We start from the raw sequence: 20,605 nt of genomic DNA, 5'->3' as shown, positions 1-20,605 counted from the left end.
TATGTCATGTGGCACTCTGCTCCTAGATGTCCTCGCAAGTAAAATGTGCCTTTTTGCCACAGTGCAATGAGCAATGCGCTTGTACACACTAAATGTCATGGGACTTTTTTTGTCCCAAGGTTTATGCAATTTTAAGCACATCCGGTGGTGATGCAATTTTGTGTCCGCCAGGCGGGACAAATTGTCTAGTGAAAGTACAAGTTGCGGCTGGCGCCGGACAAAATGTGTCACCAGACGGGAACAAAATTGTATCAGCGTCGGATGTGCTTAAAATTGCATAAACCGTGGGACAAAAAAAGTCCCATGACATTTAGTGTGTACCATTGAGTAAGTATGCTTCCTCTATTGGTGGTGCGTAGAGTAATCATGTTCAACTTCTAATTGTTATGTCCGTTTGCTTCCAGCTGCTGAACGCCTGGCTGCAGCAAAAGAGAGTGACAGAAAGCACCCTGGTTGGAAAACCCGGGCTTATCACGGCCCTCCAAAAGGCCGGTGAGTTTAAATCGCTTCGTATTTCCAAGAAAATGCAAAAGTAAATAACGAAAAATAAACGTGCTGACTGGTGAGTAGTTATACTCATACATTGCACCTGATCCTATCTGTTAAAAACATTAAGACTCTGAAGAAAGGGCTAGAGGCAGCTACAACCGCCGAAAATGTTATTGGCTACAAATGCTATGGGTGCAAACAAGTAGTACAAGCCAGTAAAAGAATTCGGCTTGAGACACTGCCCTAGATTCTTACCATATGTTTGAAAATTTGCAAGGTACGTTAACGCCAGACCGCGTCTTGTCGTACCAGGCTTCGCGATGTCTCGCTGCCTGTCCAATCCGCGCCTGACGTACCTACCTTGGCCTGCGGCGCAAGCCTGCCTAAGTGTACGGAGGTTTGCAAGAGATGGGAGGTGTATGCAACATCGCGGACATTCCAAAGGCTATGGTCCTTAAGGTGCGTAGCAGATTACCAACATAGCCAAGGCAGATAAAAGCCACTTGTGTTTACCCTACTATCCCTGCAGGGGTTTACCCTACAATCCTTGCAGGGAAAGGGAAGATCTGAGGCAAAGGGATCTAGTAGTACTCTTGGCAATGATGAAAGAAGATGACATGGTGAAGGACAAGGATTTAAAATGCGGACTCATATTCTCCTACTTAGTAGGCTACGTCCGAAGTTGCCTAATCTCTGCTTCATTGCGAGTAAGGAGCACTCCGTGGTGGATGCCAGGTACTTACGACTGCAAAGGAACACCTAGAACAGTGAGCTTTACAAACACGTACGTTACAGTGCATCAAAGCAACGATCTGAATTTCAACAGTAACATTTGCTGTGTTGCAATGGAACGCACTTGCTCCAAGAGCTCACTTCTCCAGGCGAACGAACACAGCTGCGCTAAGTACGGCAGCAATGTTCGCCCCGTTGCTAGACTCAGGGTACACCGCCGGGCCGAGCAACCAACCACACGGCCGGTCGAGACGGCAGGAACGACTAGGGTAAACTATACAGTTACCGTCAGTTTAAGAGCATCGCTTTCTTTTCAAGGGCCTCTATGGTAGGTTATGACACTTAGACCCGTGCGACTTGTTCCAGACACCTCAGTAGGATCTAGACAACGAAATGGCTGACAAAGATTTCACCAAAAACTTTTTGCGACGCTCTTATTTAACCTGAGAAAAAGGTTACCAAAAACACAGTTATCGGCAGCCAAAATACAGTTATCGGCACCATTTATGACAGTTATCGGCATCCCTTGTTAAAAGGCAAAACATGACCGAAAGTGACGAAAATTTTTAAGAGTCGTCTCAGACATTCTATATATCACCCCTCGACATGTCACGAACCCCCTCTCTCTTCTGTTATGCCTCTTGCGCCCTTCATTTTAGACTCACGGACAACTAGCACCATGAGCTGCGAAAAAACAACCTTTCAAAGCGCGGAGGAGGACATTTCGTAAATCACGTAGATCACTGGGAAAAAGTGGTCCGATTTCATTCAAATTTGGTAGGGGTCTTCCTATGGTCATAATGCATCAGAATATTAACTCCCGGGCGACGCCCAAAACACCAGTGAAGTTTGAGGCCACCCTGACGATAACTGTGTTTGGGGTGATTTCTCTGGTGCAGTTATCGGCACCCCCCGAATGAGGACAGGCAAGAGGAATTTCTGTGCACCAAGCACAGTATACCCTCTTCAATAGCTGGTGAGAAGGAACCTGGCAAAGAGAATTGTTTTTTCCGGCCCACATTCACGAATTTAACGAAAGATTGAACCCCTGTTCCTAGTATAGAAGATAAGAACGGGCGGCCGAAGCGACCTCTTTCTGCACTTGACAAGGAACGTGGCTCTGTTGGCTGACATGCTCGATCAAACGCGACGCTTTCTCGGTCCTGCATGCTCAAAAGGTGTCTCTAGCGACCTGCATTGGCCGCATCACTAACGGACGCGTACTTGCAGAGCAGGACCCAATTATTCACCAAGATGACGATAACTGTACCCCTGCCGATAACTGTATAGTTTACCCTACGCAGAGGAAACGACCACCGAAGAGTAATGCAGACTACGCTGCTGGCGAAACAAGAAGACAAGAGGAGTCTCCGCGAGGACGGAGGCCACTGATGGGATATTGTAACAAACGTCTGGACCGGAAGTCGAAGAAGCAAAACAACCAAAACTACTTCGGAGCATGCGCAGACGTCTCCCCGTCCCTCGGAGTTGACCGTCTCCCCCACTGCACCGTGCGGAGGCAAGTACCAGGAGCACAATGCCACACATTTACCAGTGAAAGAGCACTTTTGAGTCCTCGCGGTCGAGGGCCACGGCAGTGGTGGCCAAGGAGGCAGTGGCCCTCGACCGCGAGAACTCGCAGAGGCCTTCATTTCCTGAGCTGTGGGCACCGCGTCGGGGCGACTGCTCGTGGTCCTGCCTCGCGGGCCGCGCCGCAGCGGGACGCACGACGCGCCTGCACCGGCGGACGGCTGGGGCTCAACTGGCGGCGGCGGGGCGCGGCGGTCGCGGCTTGGCTGCCCTCCCCCGCCGCGACGCGCAGCCTCCCTCCCTGCCTGTCCCCCTCCCCTCGCCTCCTTGGCTTGCTGCGACTTGCAGACTCACTCCGAGCGGGAAGCGCCTCTCTCTCACTCGCAGAGCGTTCCGACTGGGCGCGAGAGAGACGGGACCTGCAGGGCATGAGGGACGGGGTGAGCGAGCAGGTCTCGACCTGTCGTGTTACGCCAGCAGCAGACTGATTCCGAGAACCGTTTTCGTCGCTCCGTCTCCCTCGCAACCAAACGGCACGCCCCATGAGTGCGAGAGAGACAGCGAGAAGGTGACTCGAGTCAGTCTGCAGCAGGGCGATTCCGCACACACAAAGGCCACGGCCAACCTTTCCCTTCCCCCAGCAGGGCCAGCGTGTAGCCCAGCGGATTGATTCCCACCTGGGACATTCCATGTGAAGTCAACCAGGCCTTAGCCACCATGAGCTCCGATCCGGTTCTCGTTTTCAGGGTTTGTTACCCCTATGGTCCCATAAAATAATCGGTACTTGGTTTGGGGTCCGGCCCCCCAGGGGCTGGGCTATGGCCAATTTACTTTTTTGCTAAATATCGGAACAACGCAACTTTGGAGGGCAATATCTCAGCAACCATTGGTCGTAGGTCAAATCTGAGACCAGATTTGGAAAGAGGATGAAAAACTGAATCTTTATAGTCTTTGAAGTTTTTACGTCCAAAAACTTTTTATAACTTTAAAACTTTAGTGAAGTTTTCAAATTAGCGCCATTTCCTAGATCCTCAACCGATTTTGACCAATCTGGGCTTAAAAGATAGCTTAAACCCTTCCGTAAACGAAAATGTTAACCAAAAAATGTGTTCGGCTTCGTTCCCGAGAACGAGCCATTTTCGTGAACCCCTGCAACCACGTATTTCACCAAATTGTAGTGACGGCCGCACTCGATACCACACTGGACGCTCTCTTCGGTGTTTTCGGCTCAAATAAAGTCTCCGGGTTGCTTTTCTGAGGTCAGAGGACCCAAGTGCCTGTCAGGTAGACCAACAACCAGCAGACCTGCAACGCACTAGTGACGACAGGGTGGCCTACACTACAAAATCAAAAGTGTGCTTATTTCACAGCTGTGGGAGTATGCTTGGAAGCATACATCTGTAGGAGTGTGCTTGTCAAGCATACATCTATAGAAGTGTACTTGAGCAAGCATGCACCTCATGCACCTATAGCTGTGTACTTGGGCAAGCATGCATCTATGGCTGTGTGCTTTTAAATGGGTGAGAGGAATGCATGCTTCTCCAAGGACACAGTTACAGATGCATGCTTGCCCAAGTACACATCTATAGATGTATGCTTACCCAAGCATACTCCTATAGCTGTGTGCTTACAAGTATACTCCCACAGCTGTGTACTAAGCACACATGAGCGATTCTCACGTTTCGGGGTAGTTTTGGCGTCTCTGATTTGCCGAAAGTGAGAAATATCCAAGTAAGTTTTTCTGATTATTGGGGTCCTGGATGATAATAGAGTTATGGCAATGGTATTTATAGTAAAGACCTTGTACTACCTTCCTAAAAACTGAGCCATAAGGTTTTCCCATACGTTTTAGGGGGTGTTTTGATCACGGAACTTACGTTATCAGGAAGTTACAAAGTGTGAAAATCGGCTTTAACGGCTGACTCGGGCTTGCTGTGGCTTAAAAGTCGTTCCAGGGTCAAATGATACTCTAAGCCCGACATTTAAGCGGAAAATTTTTTCACCTAGTGCCGCTGCAACATTGGGTAAAGGGTGCCACGGAAGTTACAGGTAATTGTTGATACACGCCATTTTATAATGCTCTAGCCCGCTTTGAGACCGTGTACAGCATCTTAGATTTCCGCGACCCATGCAATTATATCCCAGGGACTCCACTTTGATGGCTTGTGTCATGGAAAGTTTAAAGTTTGGCTTGGGGAGAAGTCCAGAGCTGCCTTTTCGAAATTTGTGTAGTGAAATTGAATATACGGAGGACATTTTTCGTTGCAGCATAAGTACCTTTGAAAGAAGTCTGGCGTATTGGTCTTCGGTCGAAATTAGCTCGAGACATGCCAAGCTTCGAATCCCCAACGACAGTTGGCAGCATTTTCGAACCACACCGCCACACTGGGGGCGGAAAGTTCGAGTATGTTCTCTTTGGACAATCACGGAAGTTACATTTAGGGTATTCCAAACGCTACGTAGACCAAACCAACGAACGTGAACTTTTCGAAATGTGTGCGTTTAGTGGGCAATGGCCCTCCCTAACATCAGAAACAAACCCCATGTCGATATCTGCGCTCGTTTGGGCACAGGAGTCAGAAGAAACGAAACTACCCCGAAACGTGAGAATCGCTCACATCTGATCTTGCAGTGGACCTTGCCCCTGAATAGTGGGACAGGCAGCGCGCTCTGGGCGATCGGACCAGTACTACACACTCAACATCTTACGATCGTTATTATACGTATTACGATGGTTTTTCATCGTAAGGTGCGCAATTTGCACATACGTAATATGCTTAATTTTTCATCGTATTACGCTTGAATTTCATCGTATTACGCATGTATATCATCGTATTACGCATGTATATCATCGTATTACGCATGAATTTTATTGTAGTACGTATGTTCTCATTTCAACGTATGTTACAATGGCCCTTTCATCATAAGAATCTGAGGGTGTACACCCCGCCACCTCGCCGTGATATCCACACGTGGGGTGGGTGTTATTGTTGTTAGTTATTGTTGCACGACGCCAGGGTAAGGGATGTTTCAGGCGTTTCAGTCAGCAATTGGGTAAAAATACATGTTTGAGTTTTCTTTGTCAAGTCCCAGCAGATTTGACAGCACGCTTCAACGGCATTTTAGAATTAATCTGAAGGCATACCATAGTCAATAACATTGAAGATAAAGGTTGTTAAAGAAGATACTTTTATTTAGCTGGTCAAGGAAAGTATCTTCTTGGTATGCCTTCAGATTAATTCCAAAATGCCGTTAAAGCGTGCTGTCAAGTCTGCGGGAAAGCATAAAGAAAAGTATCTCGTTTAACTACAGCTTAATAAAAGTATCATCTTTTAAAACTACTAACCTCTATCTTCAATGTTATTGACTATGGTATGCCTTCAGATTAATTCTAAAATGCCCTGGAAGCGTGCTGTCAAATCTGCTGGGACTGACAAAGAAAACTCAAACATGTATTTTTACCCGATTGCTGACTGAAACGCCTGAAACATCCCTTACCCTGCCGTGCAACAATCACTAACAACAACACCCACCCCCACGTGTAGATATCACGGCGAGGTGGCGGGGGTAGGCCACCCTGTTGTCACTAGTGCGTTGCAGGTCTGCTGGTTGTTGGCCTACCTGACAGGCGCTTGGGTCCTCTGACCTCAGAAAAGCAACCAGGAGACTTGCTTTAAGCCGAAAACATCTAAGAGAGCGTCCAGTGTGGTATCGAGTGCGGCCGTCACTACACTTTGGTGAAATACGTGGTTGCAGGGGTTCACGAAAATGGCTCGTTCTCGGGAACGAAGCCGAACACATTTTTGGCCCGCCCTTCTATTCAAAAAATAGGGGGAGGGCCCATGCATTTGCCTTTGTGTCTGTGTTTGTTTGTTGTTTTGTTTTGTTGTTGTTGGCGTCTGTGTACAAGGAAGGAGTTGAGCTGAGTAAACCCGATTTGGAGGGTACTTAGGAGTACCGTCCAAACAAAAAATCCCGGTGGTGCAAACCCGTCCGGGGCGCACAAGGGCTGCTGCAGGTGCATCATGGTTTACATGAGCGGGGGGGGGATTTCCGCCATTATGGTGCTAGCAGGGGACATAGTTGTTGTTGTTGTTGTTGTTGTTGTTTGGGGTCTGTGTACAAGAAGGAGTTGAGCTAGAGTAACCAGATTTGGAGGGTACTTCGGAGTACCGTCCAAACAAATAATCCGGGGGTGCAAATCCCGTCCGGGTCGCACAAGGGCTGCTGGGGGCATCATGGTTTACTGAGCGGGAGGGGATTTTCCCCCATTATTGGTGCTAGCAGGGCACATAGGGGTATTTTTTAATCGGGGCGACGAGACAAGATGAAAGGGCCCGGTCCCGACCCATCGGCCGCTTTTACAAGTTGGCCAAACAGGATCTTCAAAAAAGGGGGGCGACCGACTAAAAAAAATTATTGCAGATTTTGATTGGTCTCAGCAAGACCTTTCAACGAGGGGGCGGAAAGGGGTCCAGGAGCCCGACTTTGTCTATTAGTCACATCAGGAACTTTAAAAAAAGGGGGTCGCCGACTAAAAAAAAATTTTTACAGATTTCGATTGGTCTCAGCAAGACCTTTCAACGAGGGGTCGGAAAGGGGGGCCAGGACCCGACTTCGTCTATTAGTCACATCAGGATCTTGAAAAAAAGGGGGGCGACCGACTGAAAATTTTTACTTAAGTTTTCGATAGGTCTTGGCAAGACCTCTTCAACGAGGGGTCGGAAGGGGGTCCAGGAGCCCGCCTTCATGAGTTATGGGAAAAAATGCGACGGACTCGTTTTGCGCCCTGCTTGCCTCTATTGCAAGGAGTTTCAGTAGCATGGCAAATATGGGTATTTTCGGAAAGAGGGCGAAGAGACAAATGAAATGGGCATATTCTAAGGGCAGTTGGAGTAAAAAGTGTAAGGACTATTGCATATTGTGAATAGAAAGGGGGGGCCTAAGTCACGATGGTACATCGATAACTTTTCTTTACCCCCTCACGGGTGTGTATGCGAGCGGGCCGTAGGCCCGGGCCTTCGACTGGCCAAGTCGGGTCTGATGCGAGGGCCGAAGGCCCGAGAAAAGGCCGCCGCAGGGCCCAAACTGGGGCCCGGCCCCCCGTCGAACCGAGTTGCCGGCGCAGCGAAGCGGAGCTGGCAACTCGGTTCGACGGAAGGGCGGGCCCTAGCTTTTTTGGGTTTAAAATTTTCGTTTAGGGAAGGGTTTAAGCTATCTTTTAAGCCCAGATTTGGGCAAAATCGGTTGAGGATCTAGGAAATGGCGCTAATTTGAAAACTTCACTAAAGTTTTAAAGTTTAAAAGTTTTTGGACGTAAAAACTTCAAAGACTAAAAAAATTCAGTTTTTTATCCTCTTTCCAAATCTGGTCTCGGATTTGACCTACGACCAATGGTTTCTGAGATATTGCCCTCCAAAGTTGCGTTGTTCCGATATTTTGCAAAAAAGTAAATTGGCCATAGCCCAGCCCCTGGGGGGGCGGACCCCAAACCAAGTACCGATTATTTCATGGGACCATAGGGGTAACAAACCCTGAAAACGAGAACCGGATCGGAGCCCATGGTGGCTAAGGCCTGGTTGACTTCACCTGGAATGTCCCCCCTGTCCGGATCACCCTGCCCGGACCCCCCCTTAGCGCCCCAAAAGGCTCGAGTCTGTCTGAAGCCTTGTCCGGACCCCCCTGTCCGGACCCCCCTGTCCGGATCCCCCTGTTCGGGCCCCCCTGTCCGGACCGCCCTCTCCGGACCCCCCTGTCCGGACCCCCCTTGGCGCCCCAAAAGGCTCGTGTCTGTCTTAAGCCTTGTCCGGACCCCCCTGTCCGGACCCCCTGTCCGGACCCCCCTGTCCGGACCCCCTGTCCGGACCCCCCTTAGCGCCCCAAAAGGCTCGTGTCTGTCTGAAGCCTTGTCCGGACCCCCCCTGTCCGGACCTGTCACGCGCCCGTTAGGTTAGGTTAGGATTGCTTGGACCATTTAGTTTTAGAATAAGATCTGTCGAGAGTAGGAAAAGATATGTCACGAGGAGAGTAAGATCTGTCACGAGCCCGTAAGGTTAGGTTAGGATTGGTTGGACAATTTAGTTTTAGATTATTAAATAGCCTTCCGTCGATTCATGGAAAACCAACCACTGTTGAATCACAATCCTTCGTGCAAATGCATACTTCCTGGCTATCACCCCCCCAAAAAGAAAAGGGGCCCATTTTCAAAATAAACACATCCAAATTTACTACTGATGAAAATGCATTTCCACCTCCGGCAGAATCCAGCTCGCTGACTTTCGCTTGTTTTGATGTGAGGCATGCTCTTAGAAGGCGTTCAAGGACATTTGCTGCGAACTGAAGTGTTTGATCATTACTCAAAGCATATTGTAAGGAGTAATTTCTATCAAAACCCCTAAATTGACAACACTGTCTCGAGTAAAGCTCTTAAACATAGCTGCAATGCTATTTTTCGTTCTTTCTTTATCCTTCTTAACGGTGGGGATGCATGTCCACAATTTTGAACCCACTACCTTAACATTATGCGGGAAATTGAAGAAAATAACCCTTATTGTCCGGATTTACCCCACAGGTAGTGAAAACCTTTGATGTTCAACTGTAAGAAAACGGCGAGCCATACGAGCACTACCGAAACGCCAAACGGCAGGGGCGGTGCAAAGGGGGCGGGGGAGGCTGGAAGGGGTTGACATACGACCCGGACACGTTCTCACAGGTTGGTTGGTGATGATTCACTCATAGGCAGTCCAGGCCTCTACAAAGTCCTTCCTTCCTTCCTTGCCTCCGCGCTGTTGCAGCAAAGGAAAGTCATCCATCATGCCCCAGACGTAAGTACTACATGCATGCACGATGACATGTCTGCATGTGTGCGCACCTTATCCGGTGCAAATTAGCAACAGCGGGTTGCCGGTGCATTTGAATTGAGAACGATGCCCGTCATGAGGCCGTGCCGACATGGCGCCCTTGAGCGATGTGTCCTTGAGGAGATTACTGGGGCGGCCGGCTGTAGAATTGCCACAAAATACTTGATTTATGTCAAATAAAGGGGGCCTTTTCGAGCACCCCGTCATTTCAGTCAATTCTATGCCGCTGGTCCTGACAAAGTTGGCGGACCAAAGAGCCCCATGCGCCGGACAGCATGACAACCTGACCACCTCGTGTTTGGGTCTCTTTGTTTGTCGTTGATACTTTCTAGTGTTTTCTTTTGTCTGAGCTAGACGTTTTAAGAGATGAGTCCACCCTAAGGTGGACCGAGATCTGGGATTGGTAAAGTTCAATTTCATTAGATTTTTTAGAGCATCTCGAGTTTCGGTTTCTTTGTTTGTCGTTGACCTATCTAAATTAAGGGCAGGGAGGTGAGAGTGTCAATGAATTCAACAATATTGCTTGACAAGCCCAAACCAAGCAACGTACAAAACTTGGCCTACCACTATTTTTCTTCTTTTTCTTTATGACTAGCTAGAAGACACATAGGGTCAGGGCGGGGAAGAACTGGACAGGGGAAGAACTGGACACCCCATATTTTACTTAAATTACCGTATGCACAGGCTCAACAACCATCAAAAGTTGTTCAGAGGCATCAGCAGTTCATTACGCTGAACGCTCATTAGATTTTTTAGAGCATCTCGAGTTTCGGTTTCTTTGTTTGTCGTTGACCTATCTAAATTAAGGGCAGGGAGGTGAGAGTGTCAATGAATTCAACAATATTGCTTGACAAGCCCAAACCAAGCAACGTACAAAACTTGGCCTACCACTATTTTTCTTCTTTTTCTTTATGACTAGCTAGAAGACACATAGGGTCAGGGCGGGGAAGAACTGGACAGGGGAAGAACTGAACACCCCATATTTTACTTAAATTACCGTATGCACAGGCTCAACAACCATCAAAAGTTGTTCAGAGGCATCAGCAGTTCATTACGTGATAGTTGTTACAGCCTGTGCATACAGCATTTGGAGTAAAACATGGGGTGTTCAGTTCTTCTCCTGTCCAGTTCTTCCCCGCCCTGACCCTAAGCCAAAGCTATGCTAACAACTTTAACCAGAAAAAAATCAGGAAGCGACATTTTTACGCTAAATTCTCAGGTTCTATTTGAGCTAGCTAACCTTCAGGGTTGGTAGGTCCTAGTTGTGCCGATTGAACCAACAAAGTTTGATCCGAATCCGTGTCCCAATCCCACATCTCTGTCCATCATGTGGTGGAGTGAATTTCTATTAGTTTTGACTATAAAAATCAAAACATCATACCTTGCCCCACCTATTAAATACATTTCAATGCATGACAGTCTACCTTACAGTTATAGAGACATTAATTAAAAACTGGGATAGAGTTATAAGCAACGTCAGACACACGTAATATGCAAGACACTTACCTTTTTATTCTTTTAGCAGAGAGGTAGCGCTGCGAGAAGACCCGCACCCGCTTTGGATTTTTGTAAGGATGGTGGCCATCTTGGCAATAATGGGAGTAATATACCTCATGGACCCCGAGGCTAGACCGGCTATGGGGTTCCTAATTCAAGCAAGAGTTCAACGTAAGCAGTGTGTCACCTGTGTAGTAGCAGAGCCATGTAAAACCAAACCCAACTTTGTTTTGTTTTCCTTGCAGAATTAGTGGCATTCATCCTGGCCTTCATAAGATAAATTATCTTAGATATCTTAGATCTTAGATAATGGTAAGCATCCTGTCACCTGTGTAAGCACAGCCATGTATCACACCAGACCTAACTCTGTTCTGTTTCCCTTGCAGGTCAATATGTTTAGTTTAGTTTAGTTTTCTTTATTCGATCATGTATAATGCAGAGTTACATAGAGATCAGGTCACTGAATACAAAAGCCAGAATAACCACCAGTTCACAGCAATTACAGTCATCAACATTTTTTAGCATCCCATAGCCAGAACTCCTCCATTCCATAGAATTCTCTGAATATGTGTTAATAAACATTTAACAATTTTAATTAGAAGTCATGATAGAGAAGTTATTATCCCTAAACATCCTTGATAGTATAAGATAACTAATCGTGGCAGCGGGACGCACGACGCGCCTGCACCGGCAGACGGCTGGGGCTCAACTTAGAGATGGGCGATATGGTATCGATATATCGGTATATCGATATTTTTTATGCGATATATCGATATATCGTATCGAAATCTCAGCATCCGATATTTTTGATTATCGATACAAATAGCCCGATATCGAATGAATATCGAATGAAAATTGCGTTGGTAAAATATTCTACTGGACGGTTCGGGACGATGAAATAAAAGGCACTAAAGAAGGCTTCGATGCGACCACTCGTGGCCGCACCGACCCGACGACTGCCCGACCGACTCGACTGCCGAGCCGAGCGAAGCCGAGTGCCGACGAGCCGAGGCGGCCGGCACTGTTGCCACCCCCTCCTCTCCCTGCTGGCCGCCGCAGCCGCACTTGTCGCGACCTGCCCGCTAGCGAAAGCGAAGAATTAGATGCAATGCCGCCTAAAAGTAGTAAATCAAGTGTGGTGTGGAAATACACGGTTAAAAATGGTGCGAACAAAGCATGGTGCAAAGTGTGCGGCGTGGAGTTTACGACGAGCAACAATACTTCGAATTCCTGGACTCATATCAATAAGCATGGCATTACTAAGGACAACGCCGGTGACCCAGCTAGCTTAGCCAAGATTGTGCACAATCGAATCCGCGTGGCGGAGGGTTCTTCCGAGAATGTGGACACGGAAAATCCTGATGAAATCGACATACAGGTTAGTTATCAGAAGCTTACGTTGGTGTATCGCGGGGGCGGGCGGCGCGGGGCGTCTTTGCGGCTCGCTGCCGGCGTCAAGTCGCGTTCCAGGAACGGCCCAGCCGGCTCATTCTCAGTACTGCTCTCGTCGCTGTCTGTCTCTCATGGGGCGTTCGGTAAGGGTGCGAGAGAGACAGAACGACGAAAGCAATGGACGGAATAAGCCTGCAGGTCGCCCAGCTCCTGCGTCGTCTGTCTGGCCCGGTGTTTTCTCGGGAAAGGGCAGGAATAATCGGATTTTTTTCTGTGGGACTAGGACGAAGCCTCTACCGCCACTGGGAGCACGAGCACCACTGGTACGGCGTCAAGTGCAGCACCAGCAGCCAAGCGGAGGAAGTCAGATCCCCCTGGAAAGTCTCAGATGACTATTGAAGCCAGTCTGCATCGGTCCACGTCGTTTAAAGGTAGGCGCAAAATTTTAAAATCTAAAATTAAGTTTCGGGCGTCCCCCGTAGCGCCAGGGATCACATCCTTGACCCATTTTACAGCTGGAGGAGAGAAGGACGCAGAGCTCCGAGAGGCACTGAGCTAATTTATTTAATACGTGCAACGCCTTCCCATGACCCCCTCCGATTTTGACCAAATTTTTTTTTCTGAGATGCCCTTATGGTAAGAAAAAACATCCTAAAATATTAGGTCGCTAAAAAATTTATTGGCCGAGAAAACCAATGTTTTCTAAATTTGCCACTTTTTTTACTTAATTTGGGAGTTTCTTTACTACTCTGAGGTTTTTGGTGCTAAGTGGCTGAAAATTGGTATCCTTATGTAAAATTGCCCAAGGAACAAGAATATGGTCACAGATTTGACCTACGACCGATATCTTGAGAAATACTTACCCAAAACGACCAAATTTTACTGAAAATACCCAAATTTTGGGGAAACGGTCAAAAATATTTTTTATCCACGATCCGTTGACGCCATCCTGTAGAAAAAGAGCTAATAAAGCCAATGAGCACACGCCCAGGTTTGTAGCTCAAACCGTTTAGAAGCTGTAAGGCGTCAAAGATGGAGGTTTTTTTAGGGGGCCTAAAAACCGGCACTTTTGACCTCTGCGCTCAATGTCCGGCACCCGAGCCGTACCAGCCATGATCGTTTTCGTATAGTTGGTTTCGAGGTGAGGTCTGCGTGCGCAATGGGAGTCAAGAAGAGGGTGAAGCGGCACAGCGTTTCTGAACAGCGTCCTCTTTAGAGCGCCTGAACAGCCGAGTTCACCAAACGGCGCTTGGAAAGCACTCGTCGCACCGTGGGCGTGGGCTCGCTCAAGGCCACGAACAATGCCATTCGGTGTAGGGGAGAATGGGGCGATTTGTAACAGGGGCGATTCGTAACAAATGCGTTTATTAATTTAAGTGGAGGGAGCAGAGGAAAATCTGAGTATGGCCCCTCTTTCGCTTGAACAATCGAAGCGGATGTGATCGGTGCTCAGGTTTAGTTTTGGAGGGGTCTGAAATATAGAGTACACCGAAATTTCGGGAAGCAGGCAAATCTTTTATTTTGAGTTCTAGGAAGTTTCTGTCTGGGCTCCCCAGGTATGAATCACCATCGAAGTACCGTTGGGGCCTTGAAGCGTGACCCCTTTACAATGTAAACACGTGGCACAAGTTGCTTTTACTTTGTCCAGTGATAGTTAGGGACGTATTTCTTGCGTAACAGGCATTTGGGGTGATTCGTAACAGACCCGTATAAAAACAAGAATTTAGGAAGTTTTACCTGTTAAATGCTTGAATTATTTCTCGAATCATCTGCTGTTTTATTCCAATACATTTACACAGCTCGAAATGCATTTTAAAGCGAGTTATTCTATGCTTTCCTCTAAAATTGAAAAAAGGGAGGTTAGGATTGACATAGCCTATCAGTTAATGCTAAGGCGGTCAACGGCAGCTTGTAATGTAGATTTTTAGACGTCTGCAGGACACCCGAAGAACGACTGGTGGATGAGATAACATTCCCGACGATGTTTCATTTAATGTGTAGGATGTTATGAAAAGCCTCATGGCTGTTACAAATAACCCCATGCTGGGGCGATTCGTAACAGCATGCAAGGGTTTGGGAAACGTTTTAGATTTCAAAGATTACGGACTCCAGATTGATCCAATGGAGCTGCACAGTCTAGATGAAGGGCCAGACTGCTCAACTGGCACAAGTATGACACCGATATGCAGAATGTTCTTAATTTTGTATAGAGAATTCCGAAATCTGTTACAAATCGCCCCATACTCCCTTAAGTCTAAAACTGTCGCCCTCGACAAGCTTCGGATTCTATTGGCTGCCCCTTCCTTCTCTCTCTTTCCCACATGGTCCAAAGCCGTGGCCCGCGACCCCTCAACCTGCCCCCAATAGGGTACTTTCGTAGAATCCTGAACCGGAAGCAGACGCCAAGCAGACGCCAAATTGGCCGGAAACTAACCTCTCTTCGGATCCAAAACTATGGCCGAGCTGTACAAATATTGCTCGCGAAACACATATGCACTGCAAACAAGTATCAAACGACTGTTTATGTTCAAGTGTGGCCGATACCTTTGACGAACGTCTCTTTCCCATGTCAAGTTTGGATCTACTTCCGCCAACATGGCGTCTGTGAGCTTCCGGTTCAGGGATCTACGGAAGTACCCTATACCGGATATATTATGTGTTGTTTCAGATGAATTTCAAGCTTTTTGTCGGAAGCTGTCGCCCTTTGGTAAGCTTGGGAAGTTCTTCGGAATCTGTCGGCGTTTTCCCAGGCGGTTTTCACACTTGCAAACTTGCAAACCAACCGTCGGCCGCAATCTCCACCCCCCTCCTCTCTCTTCTTCTTCTTCCTTTCCCACGTTGCCAAACCACCGCCCTCGACCCCTCAACCTTCACCCCAACACTGGATAACTTGTGTGTTGTTTCAGACGAATTTCAAGCTTTTGTTCGGTTATGGTCTCAAGCTATCGCCCTCAGGAAGGTTCGGAAGAGAATTGCAAGTCGTCGCCCCTTGCCCCTTCCTGTTTCCCAGCCTTTCCCAACATTACAACCCCTCGCCCTCGATCCTTCAGGGTTAGGAAAGTGTGAAAACCGCCGGGGTAAACGCCGACAGATTCCGAAGAACTTCCTAAGCTTACCAAAGGGCGACAGCTTCCGACAAAAAGCTTGAAATTCATCTGAAACAACACACAATATATCCGGTATTGGGGGCAGGTTGAGGGGTCGTGGGCCACGGCTTTGGACCATGTGGGAAAGAGAGAGAAGGAAGGGGGCAGCCAACAGAATCCGAAGCTTGTCGAGGGCCACAGTTTTAGACTTACACTGAATGGCATTGTTCGTGGCCTTGAGCGAGCCCACGCCCACGGTGCGACGAGTGCTTTCCAAGCGCCGTTTGGTGAACTCGGCTGTTCAGGCGCTCTAAAGAGGACGCTGTTCAGAAACGCTGTGCCGCTTCACCCTCTTCTTGACTCCCATTGCGCACGCAGACCTCACCTCGAAACCAACTATACGAAAACGATCATGGCTGGTACGGCTCGGGTGCCGGACATTGAGCGCAGAGGTCAAAAGTGCCGGTTTTTAGGCCCTCTAAAAAAACCTCCATCTTTGACGCCTTACAGCTTCTAAACGGTTTGAGCTACAAACCTGGGCGTGTGCTCATTGGCTTTATTAGCTCTTTTTCTACAGGATGGCGTCAACGGATCGTGGATAAAAAATATTTTTTACCGTTTCCCCAAAATTTGGGTATTTTCAGTAAAATTTGGTCGTTTTGGGTAAGTATTTCTCAAGATATCGGTCGTAGGTCAAATCTGTGACCATATTCTTGTTCCTTGGGCAATTTTACATAAGGATACCAATTTTCAGCCACTTAGCACCAAAAACCTCAGAGTAGTAAAGAAACTCCCAAATTAAGTAAAAAAAGTGGCAAATTTAGAAAACATTGGTTTTCTCGGCCAATAAATTTTTTAGCGACCTAATATTTTAGGATGTTTTTTCTTACCATAAGGGCATCTCAGAAAAAAAATTTGGTCAAAATCGGAGGGGGTCATGGGAAGGCGTTGCACGTATTAAATAAATTAGCTCACTCTTATTCATGATGATGCGGCAAAACCTGCCGTTGTCCCTCCCCGATGGTGAGGGATTTCGCTATTTTGCCAGCAGAGAGCAGAGCAGTGCCCCTATGGACGCCTCCATCGCGTCGGACCACTACTCGCCTGATGGAGTCCAAGTACGAGATTCTGGCAGGTGTTGTGCGGGAGAAACTGCGTGAAGCGCCCAGCCTTTGCCTGACGGCGGACAACTGGACGGAGTCGCACAGCACGTCGGGGTACTTGGGAGTGACCGTGCACTACGGCGAGGGAGTACAGATGGAGAGCCTAGTCATAGGACTTATTAGACTGATGGAAAGGCACACTGGGGTCTACTTGGGGGACAAGATGTTGGAATGCTGCACTGACTGGGCCATCGATCCCCTGCGTGTGACGGCCTGCATCACGGACAATGCCGAAAATATAAAACTAGCTGTCAAGCTGACCTTCGGCAGCAGTAAAGTGCTACCATGCTTCGACCATACCCTTAACTTGGTCCCGAAAGTGGCCCTGTTTGAGAAAGACAAGAACCAACAGCCCCATGTTCCAGGAGTGGCCGAGCTGCTCAAGAAGGTCAAGGAAGTAGTGACATTGTCCCACTGCAGCAGCAATTTCTCCGACGAAATTAAGAAAATCCAAATGGAGCAGTTCGGAAAAAGTGAGGGCACAACCCTGCGGCTCCTTCAGGATGTCCCCACGCGCTGGGGATCCACCTATCTTATGCTAGAAAGGTGGATGGAGTTGCGGCCGGTGGTGGTTTTGGCAGCCTCCAAATTTCCTGCTGTGAACATGCCCAATGCTGCAGAACAGCAAACCTTGCAGTCAATCTTGGACCTTCTCAAACCATTCCACGAGGCGACAAAGGAGATGGGTGCCGAGAAAACTACAACATTGAGTAAATGCATTCCGATGTACCACCTCCTTCTGAAGGTAAGGGTACAACCACTGTATACTCTGCACAAATATCAATCATGCCTCATTTTTAACCCTTTTTTTGGTATTTTCAGGCTGTGAACGCGGTTCCTGCTGAGGGTGATATCGCGTCGCGTTTGAAGACTTTCCTCTCCGGGGAACTTTTGCGACGCTTCGGGGGCATAGAGACCAACAAAATGGTTGCTGCAGCAACTATTTTGGACCCTAGGTTCATCAAGCATTACTTTCAAAGCCCCTTGGCCGCAGCCGACGCCGTTGCCTACATAGAGGAGCAGGTGAAGCAGGAGCTGCTGCTAAACCTCACTGACGACACCGCCGCTGCGGACAATGACACCTCTGCTGGTAAGTCACAATACTCTATGTATGCATGAACGAAGACCGCAGCTGCGCATCCGTCACTGCAATGCTCCGCTTTGTTTTAGGAGAAAGTGACGCGGTGGCCGGGAACGCTGGTGGCGGTCTCTGGAGCTCGCACGCTGAGCTCGTCGCCTCCTCGAGGGAAGGCCGCACGCGCACAGGAAACGACATCCCAGCACAAGCTCGGGCTGAGGTGCGGGGCTACTTGGGGCGAGAAATTGTCAGCATGGACAAGAACCCATTGGAAGTGTGGGAAAAGCTGAAGATACAGTATCCGGGCATGTACCCCGTCGCCCGCCGCCTGCTGACAACTCTCGCCACGTCCGTGTCGATGGAGCGCGGGTTCTCGATTGCCGGTGACATCGCCGATGACAAGGGCAACCGCATCACTTCCACCCACCTGCGCCAAAGACTGTTTTTAAAGACCGTCCCCACTAAGTTTTGGGAGGCAGCTAGACTAAAGAAATAGTGTGACTTAAATTATTGAGTTTTTAATCTTGTGATTCTGACCAAAGCGTAACTTTAACTTTAGTTGCCTAGTCAAAGAGAAATACGTATGATGATAGTCAATAAAGAGTAATTTGATACTTGTAATGCCCTAAATTACCTTTAATACCTGATCAAACACGTAATTTTGGCTCTATTTTAAACGTTTAATCGACTACGCGCCAATTCATTCGATATTCATTCGATATATCGTCGTATCGATAATTTTTACGCGATATATCGATATTTGATATATCGTAAGGTGTGAATATCGATATTTGCGATATCGATACTTTTCTATACGATGCCCATCTCTACACTCTGAGAAAAAATGACGGTAAATCCTGGATAATTTTTTAGCCAAACTTTACCGTACTTCAAAAACCAGTATCCACCGTACAGTCTACAGTATTTACCGTACTTGTTTTACAAAATATTCCGTAGTCTTTTAACAGTAGTTGCCGTTCATCCGTACAGTCCATGCCGTAGGAAGGGCCAGGTCTGGTCCCAACAAGGGCCGCTTCCAAGAATTGTCCACATCAGGATCTTGAAAAAAGGGGGTCGACCGACTGAAAAATTTTATTGCACCTTTCGATAGGTCTCGTCAAGACCTTTCCAACGAGTGGTCGGAAGGGGGGTCCAGGAGTCCGACTTCAGCAGTTGCGTACATCAGGAACTTGGAAAAAGAGGGTCAACCGACTAAACAAAATTATAGCAGTTTTTGATAGGTATTAAAAGTACGGGATTGCCGGGTAAAAAAGTACGGGATTACCTGTTAAAAAAGTACGGTGTTTCCTGTATTAAAAAGTACGGTATTGCCTGTAAAAAAAACGACGGAATTGCCTGTTAAAAAAGTACGGTGAAGTCTGGAGTAATCAGTACAGGATTTACCGTGATCTTTTCTCGCAGTGTAGCTCAACTGGCGGCGGCGGGCGGCGGGGCGCGGCGGTCGCGGCTTGGCTGCCCTCCCCCGCCGCGACGCGCAGCCTCCCTCCCTGCCTGTCCCCCTCCCCTCGCCTCCTTGGCTTGCTGCGACTTGCAGACTCACTCCGAGCGGGAAGCGCCTCTCTCTCACTCGCAGAGCGTTCCGACTGGACGCGAGAGAGACGGGACCTGCAGGGCATGAGGGACGGGGTGAGCGAGCAGGTCTCGACCTGTCGTGTTACGCCAGCAGCAGACTGATTCCGAGAACCGCTTTCGTCCGCTCCGTCTCCCTCGCAACCAAACGGCACGCCCCATGAGTGCGAGAGACAGCGACGAAGATGACTCGAAGTCAGTCTGCAGCAGGGCGATTCCGCACACACAAGGCCACGGCCAACCTTTCCCTTCCCCCCAGCAGGGCCCAGCCGACTGATAAAGTACTCCAAGGAAGCTCTGGCGCAGAAGAACAAAAACGGAAGAGCTGGTACGGAAGTGAAGAAGAAATCAAGAAGAAGGAATGGCCAACGTGAAAGAAAATATAGCTCTGCGCGAGGGGGTAGCAACGCGCGTAATAGTCGGGTCACCTGCTCTGTAATAACAACGTAATATCCGTAATGACGGCGTAATAACCAAAATAGTCGCGTAATATCGGTAATAATAACGTAATACACGTAATATTATCGTAATAGCCGCGTAATAGGTCAAAAATGCCCCTGTCAGGGAGTATGGACAGCTCCTGATGGCGTTGGCTATACTCCACGCACGGTTGTCGGCATTCCCCCAGAGTCGGGTGTAGGGGGTACACTGTACGAAAAATGTAGGGTATTCTCCGTTAATTTATTAACAGGATTTGCCGTACTTAGAAGCACGGTGTTTACTGTACCTAGAGGTACAGCGTTTACTGTGCCTGGAAGGACGGCGATCACCTTAATTTGTACAGTACACTTGTCAAGAGGCAGTCATTTCATGACATCAAAGTCAGTTTAGACGATTTTGAAAATTTACCAAAACTTTGGAAATGGATTTAGCCCGAGATCTTTTCAACTTGACGTTACAAGTGCCGCCTTGAAATCCAATCTTGTAATATTTCTCAGCGGTTTGAGTGAATTTTCCAATTGGTCCAAATCAAGATCTTACAGAAATGGATTTGTCTCGACAAGACAAAAAAATGTCAACGTATGTCATAGGTTTGGATGGATCATAAAAAGGCTATTCACCTACAAACTTGCAAAGATGGTCAAGAAATGACCTTCTTGGTACTTTTGAAGCTCAATAACGTTGTCATTCCCGTCCAAACCTATGAGATGTGTTGACATTTTTTGTTTGTCTTGACGAGACGAATCC

The 20,605-nt window shown here is 48.0% G+C and overlaps 1 protein-coding gene across 1 annotated transcript; it reads left to right on the top strand.

Moving 5' to 3' along the window:
• The first annotated feature begins 16,693 nt into the window (after positions 1-16,693).
• Positions 16,694-18,323, top strand: LOC117653642 (zinc finger BED domain-containing protein 4-like). Its single transcript, XM_034399446.1, has 3 exons — positions 16,694-17,494; positions 17,572-17,839; positions 17,920-18,323. The coding sequence occupies exons 1-3, from the start codon at positions 16,694-16,696 to the stop codon at positions 18,321-18,323; spliced, it is 1,473 nt and encodes a 490-aa protein (XP_034255337.1).
• The last annotated feature ends 2,282 nt before the right edge of the window (positions 18,324-20,605 follow it).

This window comes from Thrips palmi, unplaced genomic scaffold (assembly GCF_012932325.1).
Source record: "Thrips palmi isolate BJ-2018 unplaced genomic scaffold, TpBJ-2018v1 HiC_scaffold_8, whole genome shotgun sequence".
Classification (NCBI taxonomy): Eukaryota; Metazoa; Arthropoda; class Insecta; order Thysanoptera; family Thripidae; genus Thrips; species Thrips palmi.
The sequence above is the reverse complement of the archived record's forward strand: the minus strand, read 5'-3'. Positions and strand labels throughout refer to the sequence as shown.

Coding starts and splice junctions, on each gene's coding strand:
- LOC117653642 (XM_034399446.1), top strand. CDS start 16,694: ATGGAGTCCAAGTACGAGATTCTGGCAGGTGTTGTGCGGGAGAAACTG. Junction 17,495..17,571: donor TGTACCACCTCCTTCTGAAG/GTAAGGGTACAA, acceptor TGGTATTTTCAG/GCTGTGAACGCGGTTCCTGC. Junction 17,840..17,919: donor GGACAATGACACCTCTGCTG/GTAAGTCACAAT, acceptor GCTTTGTTTTAG/GAGAAAGTGACGCGGTGGCC.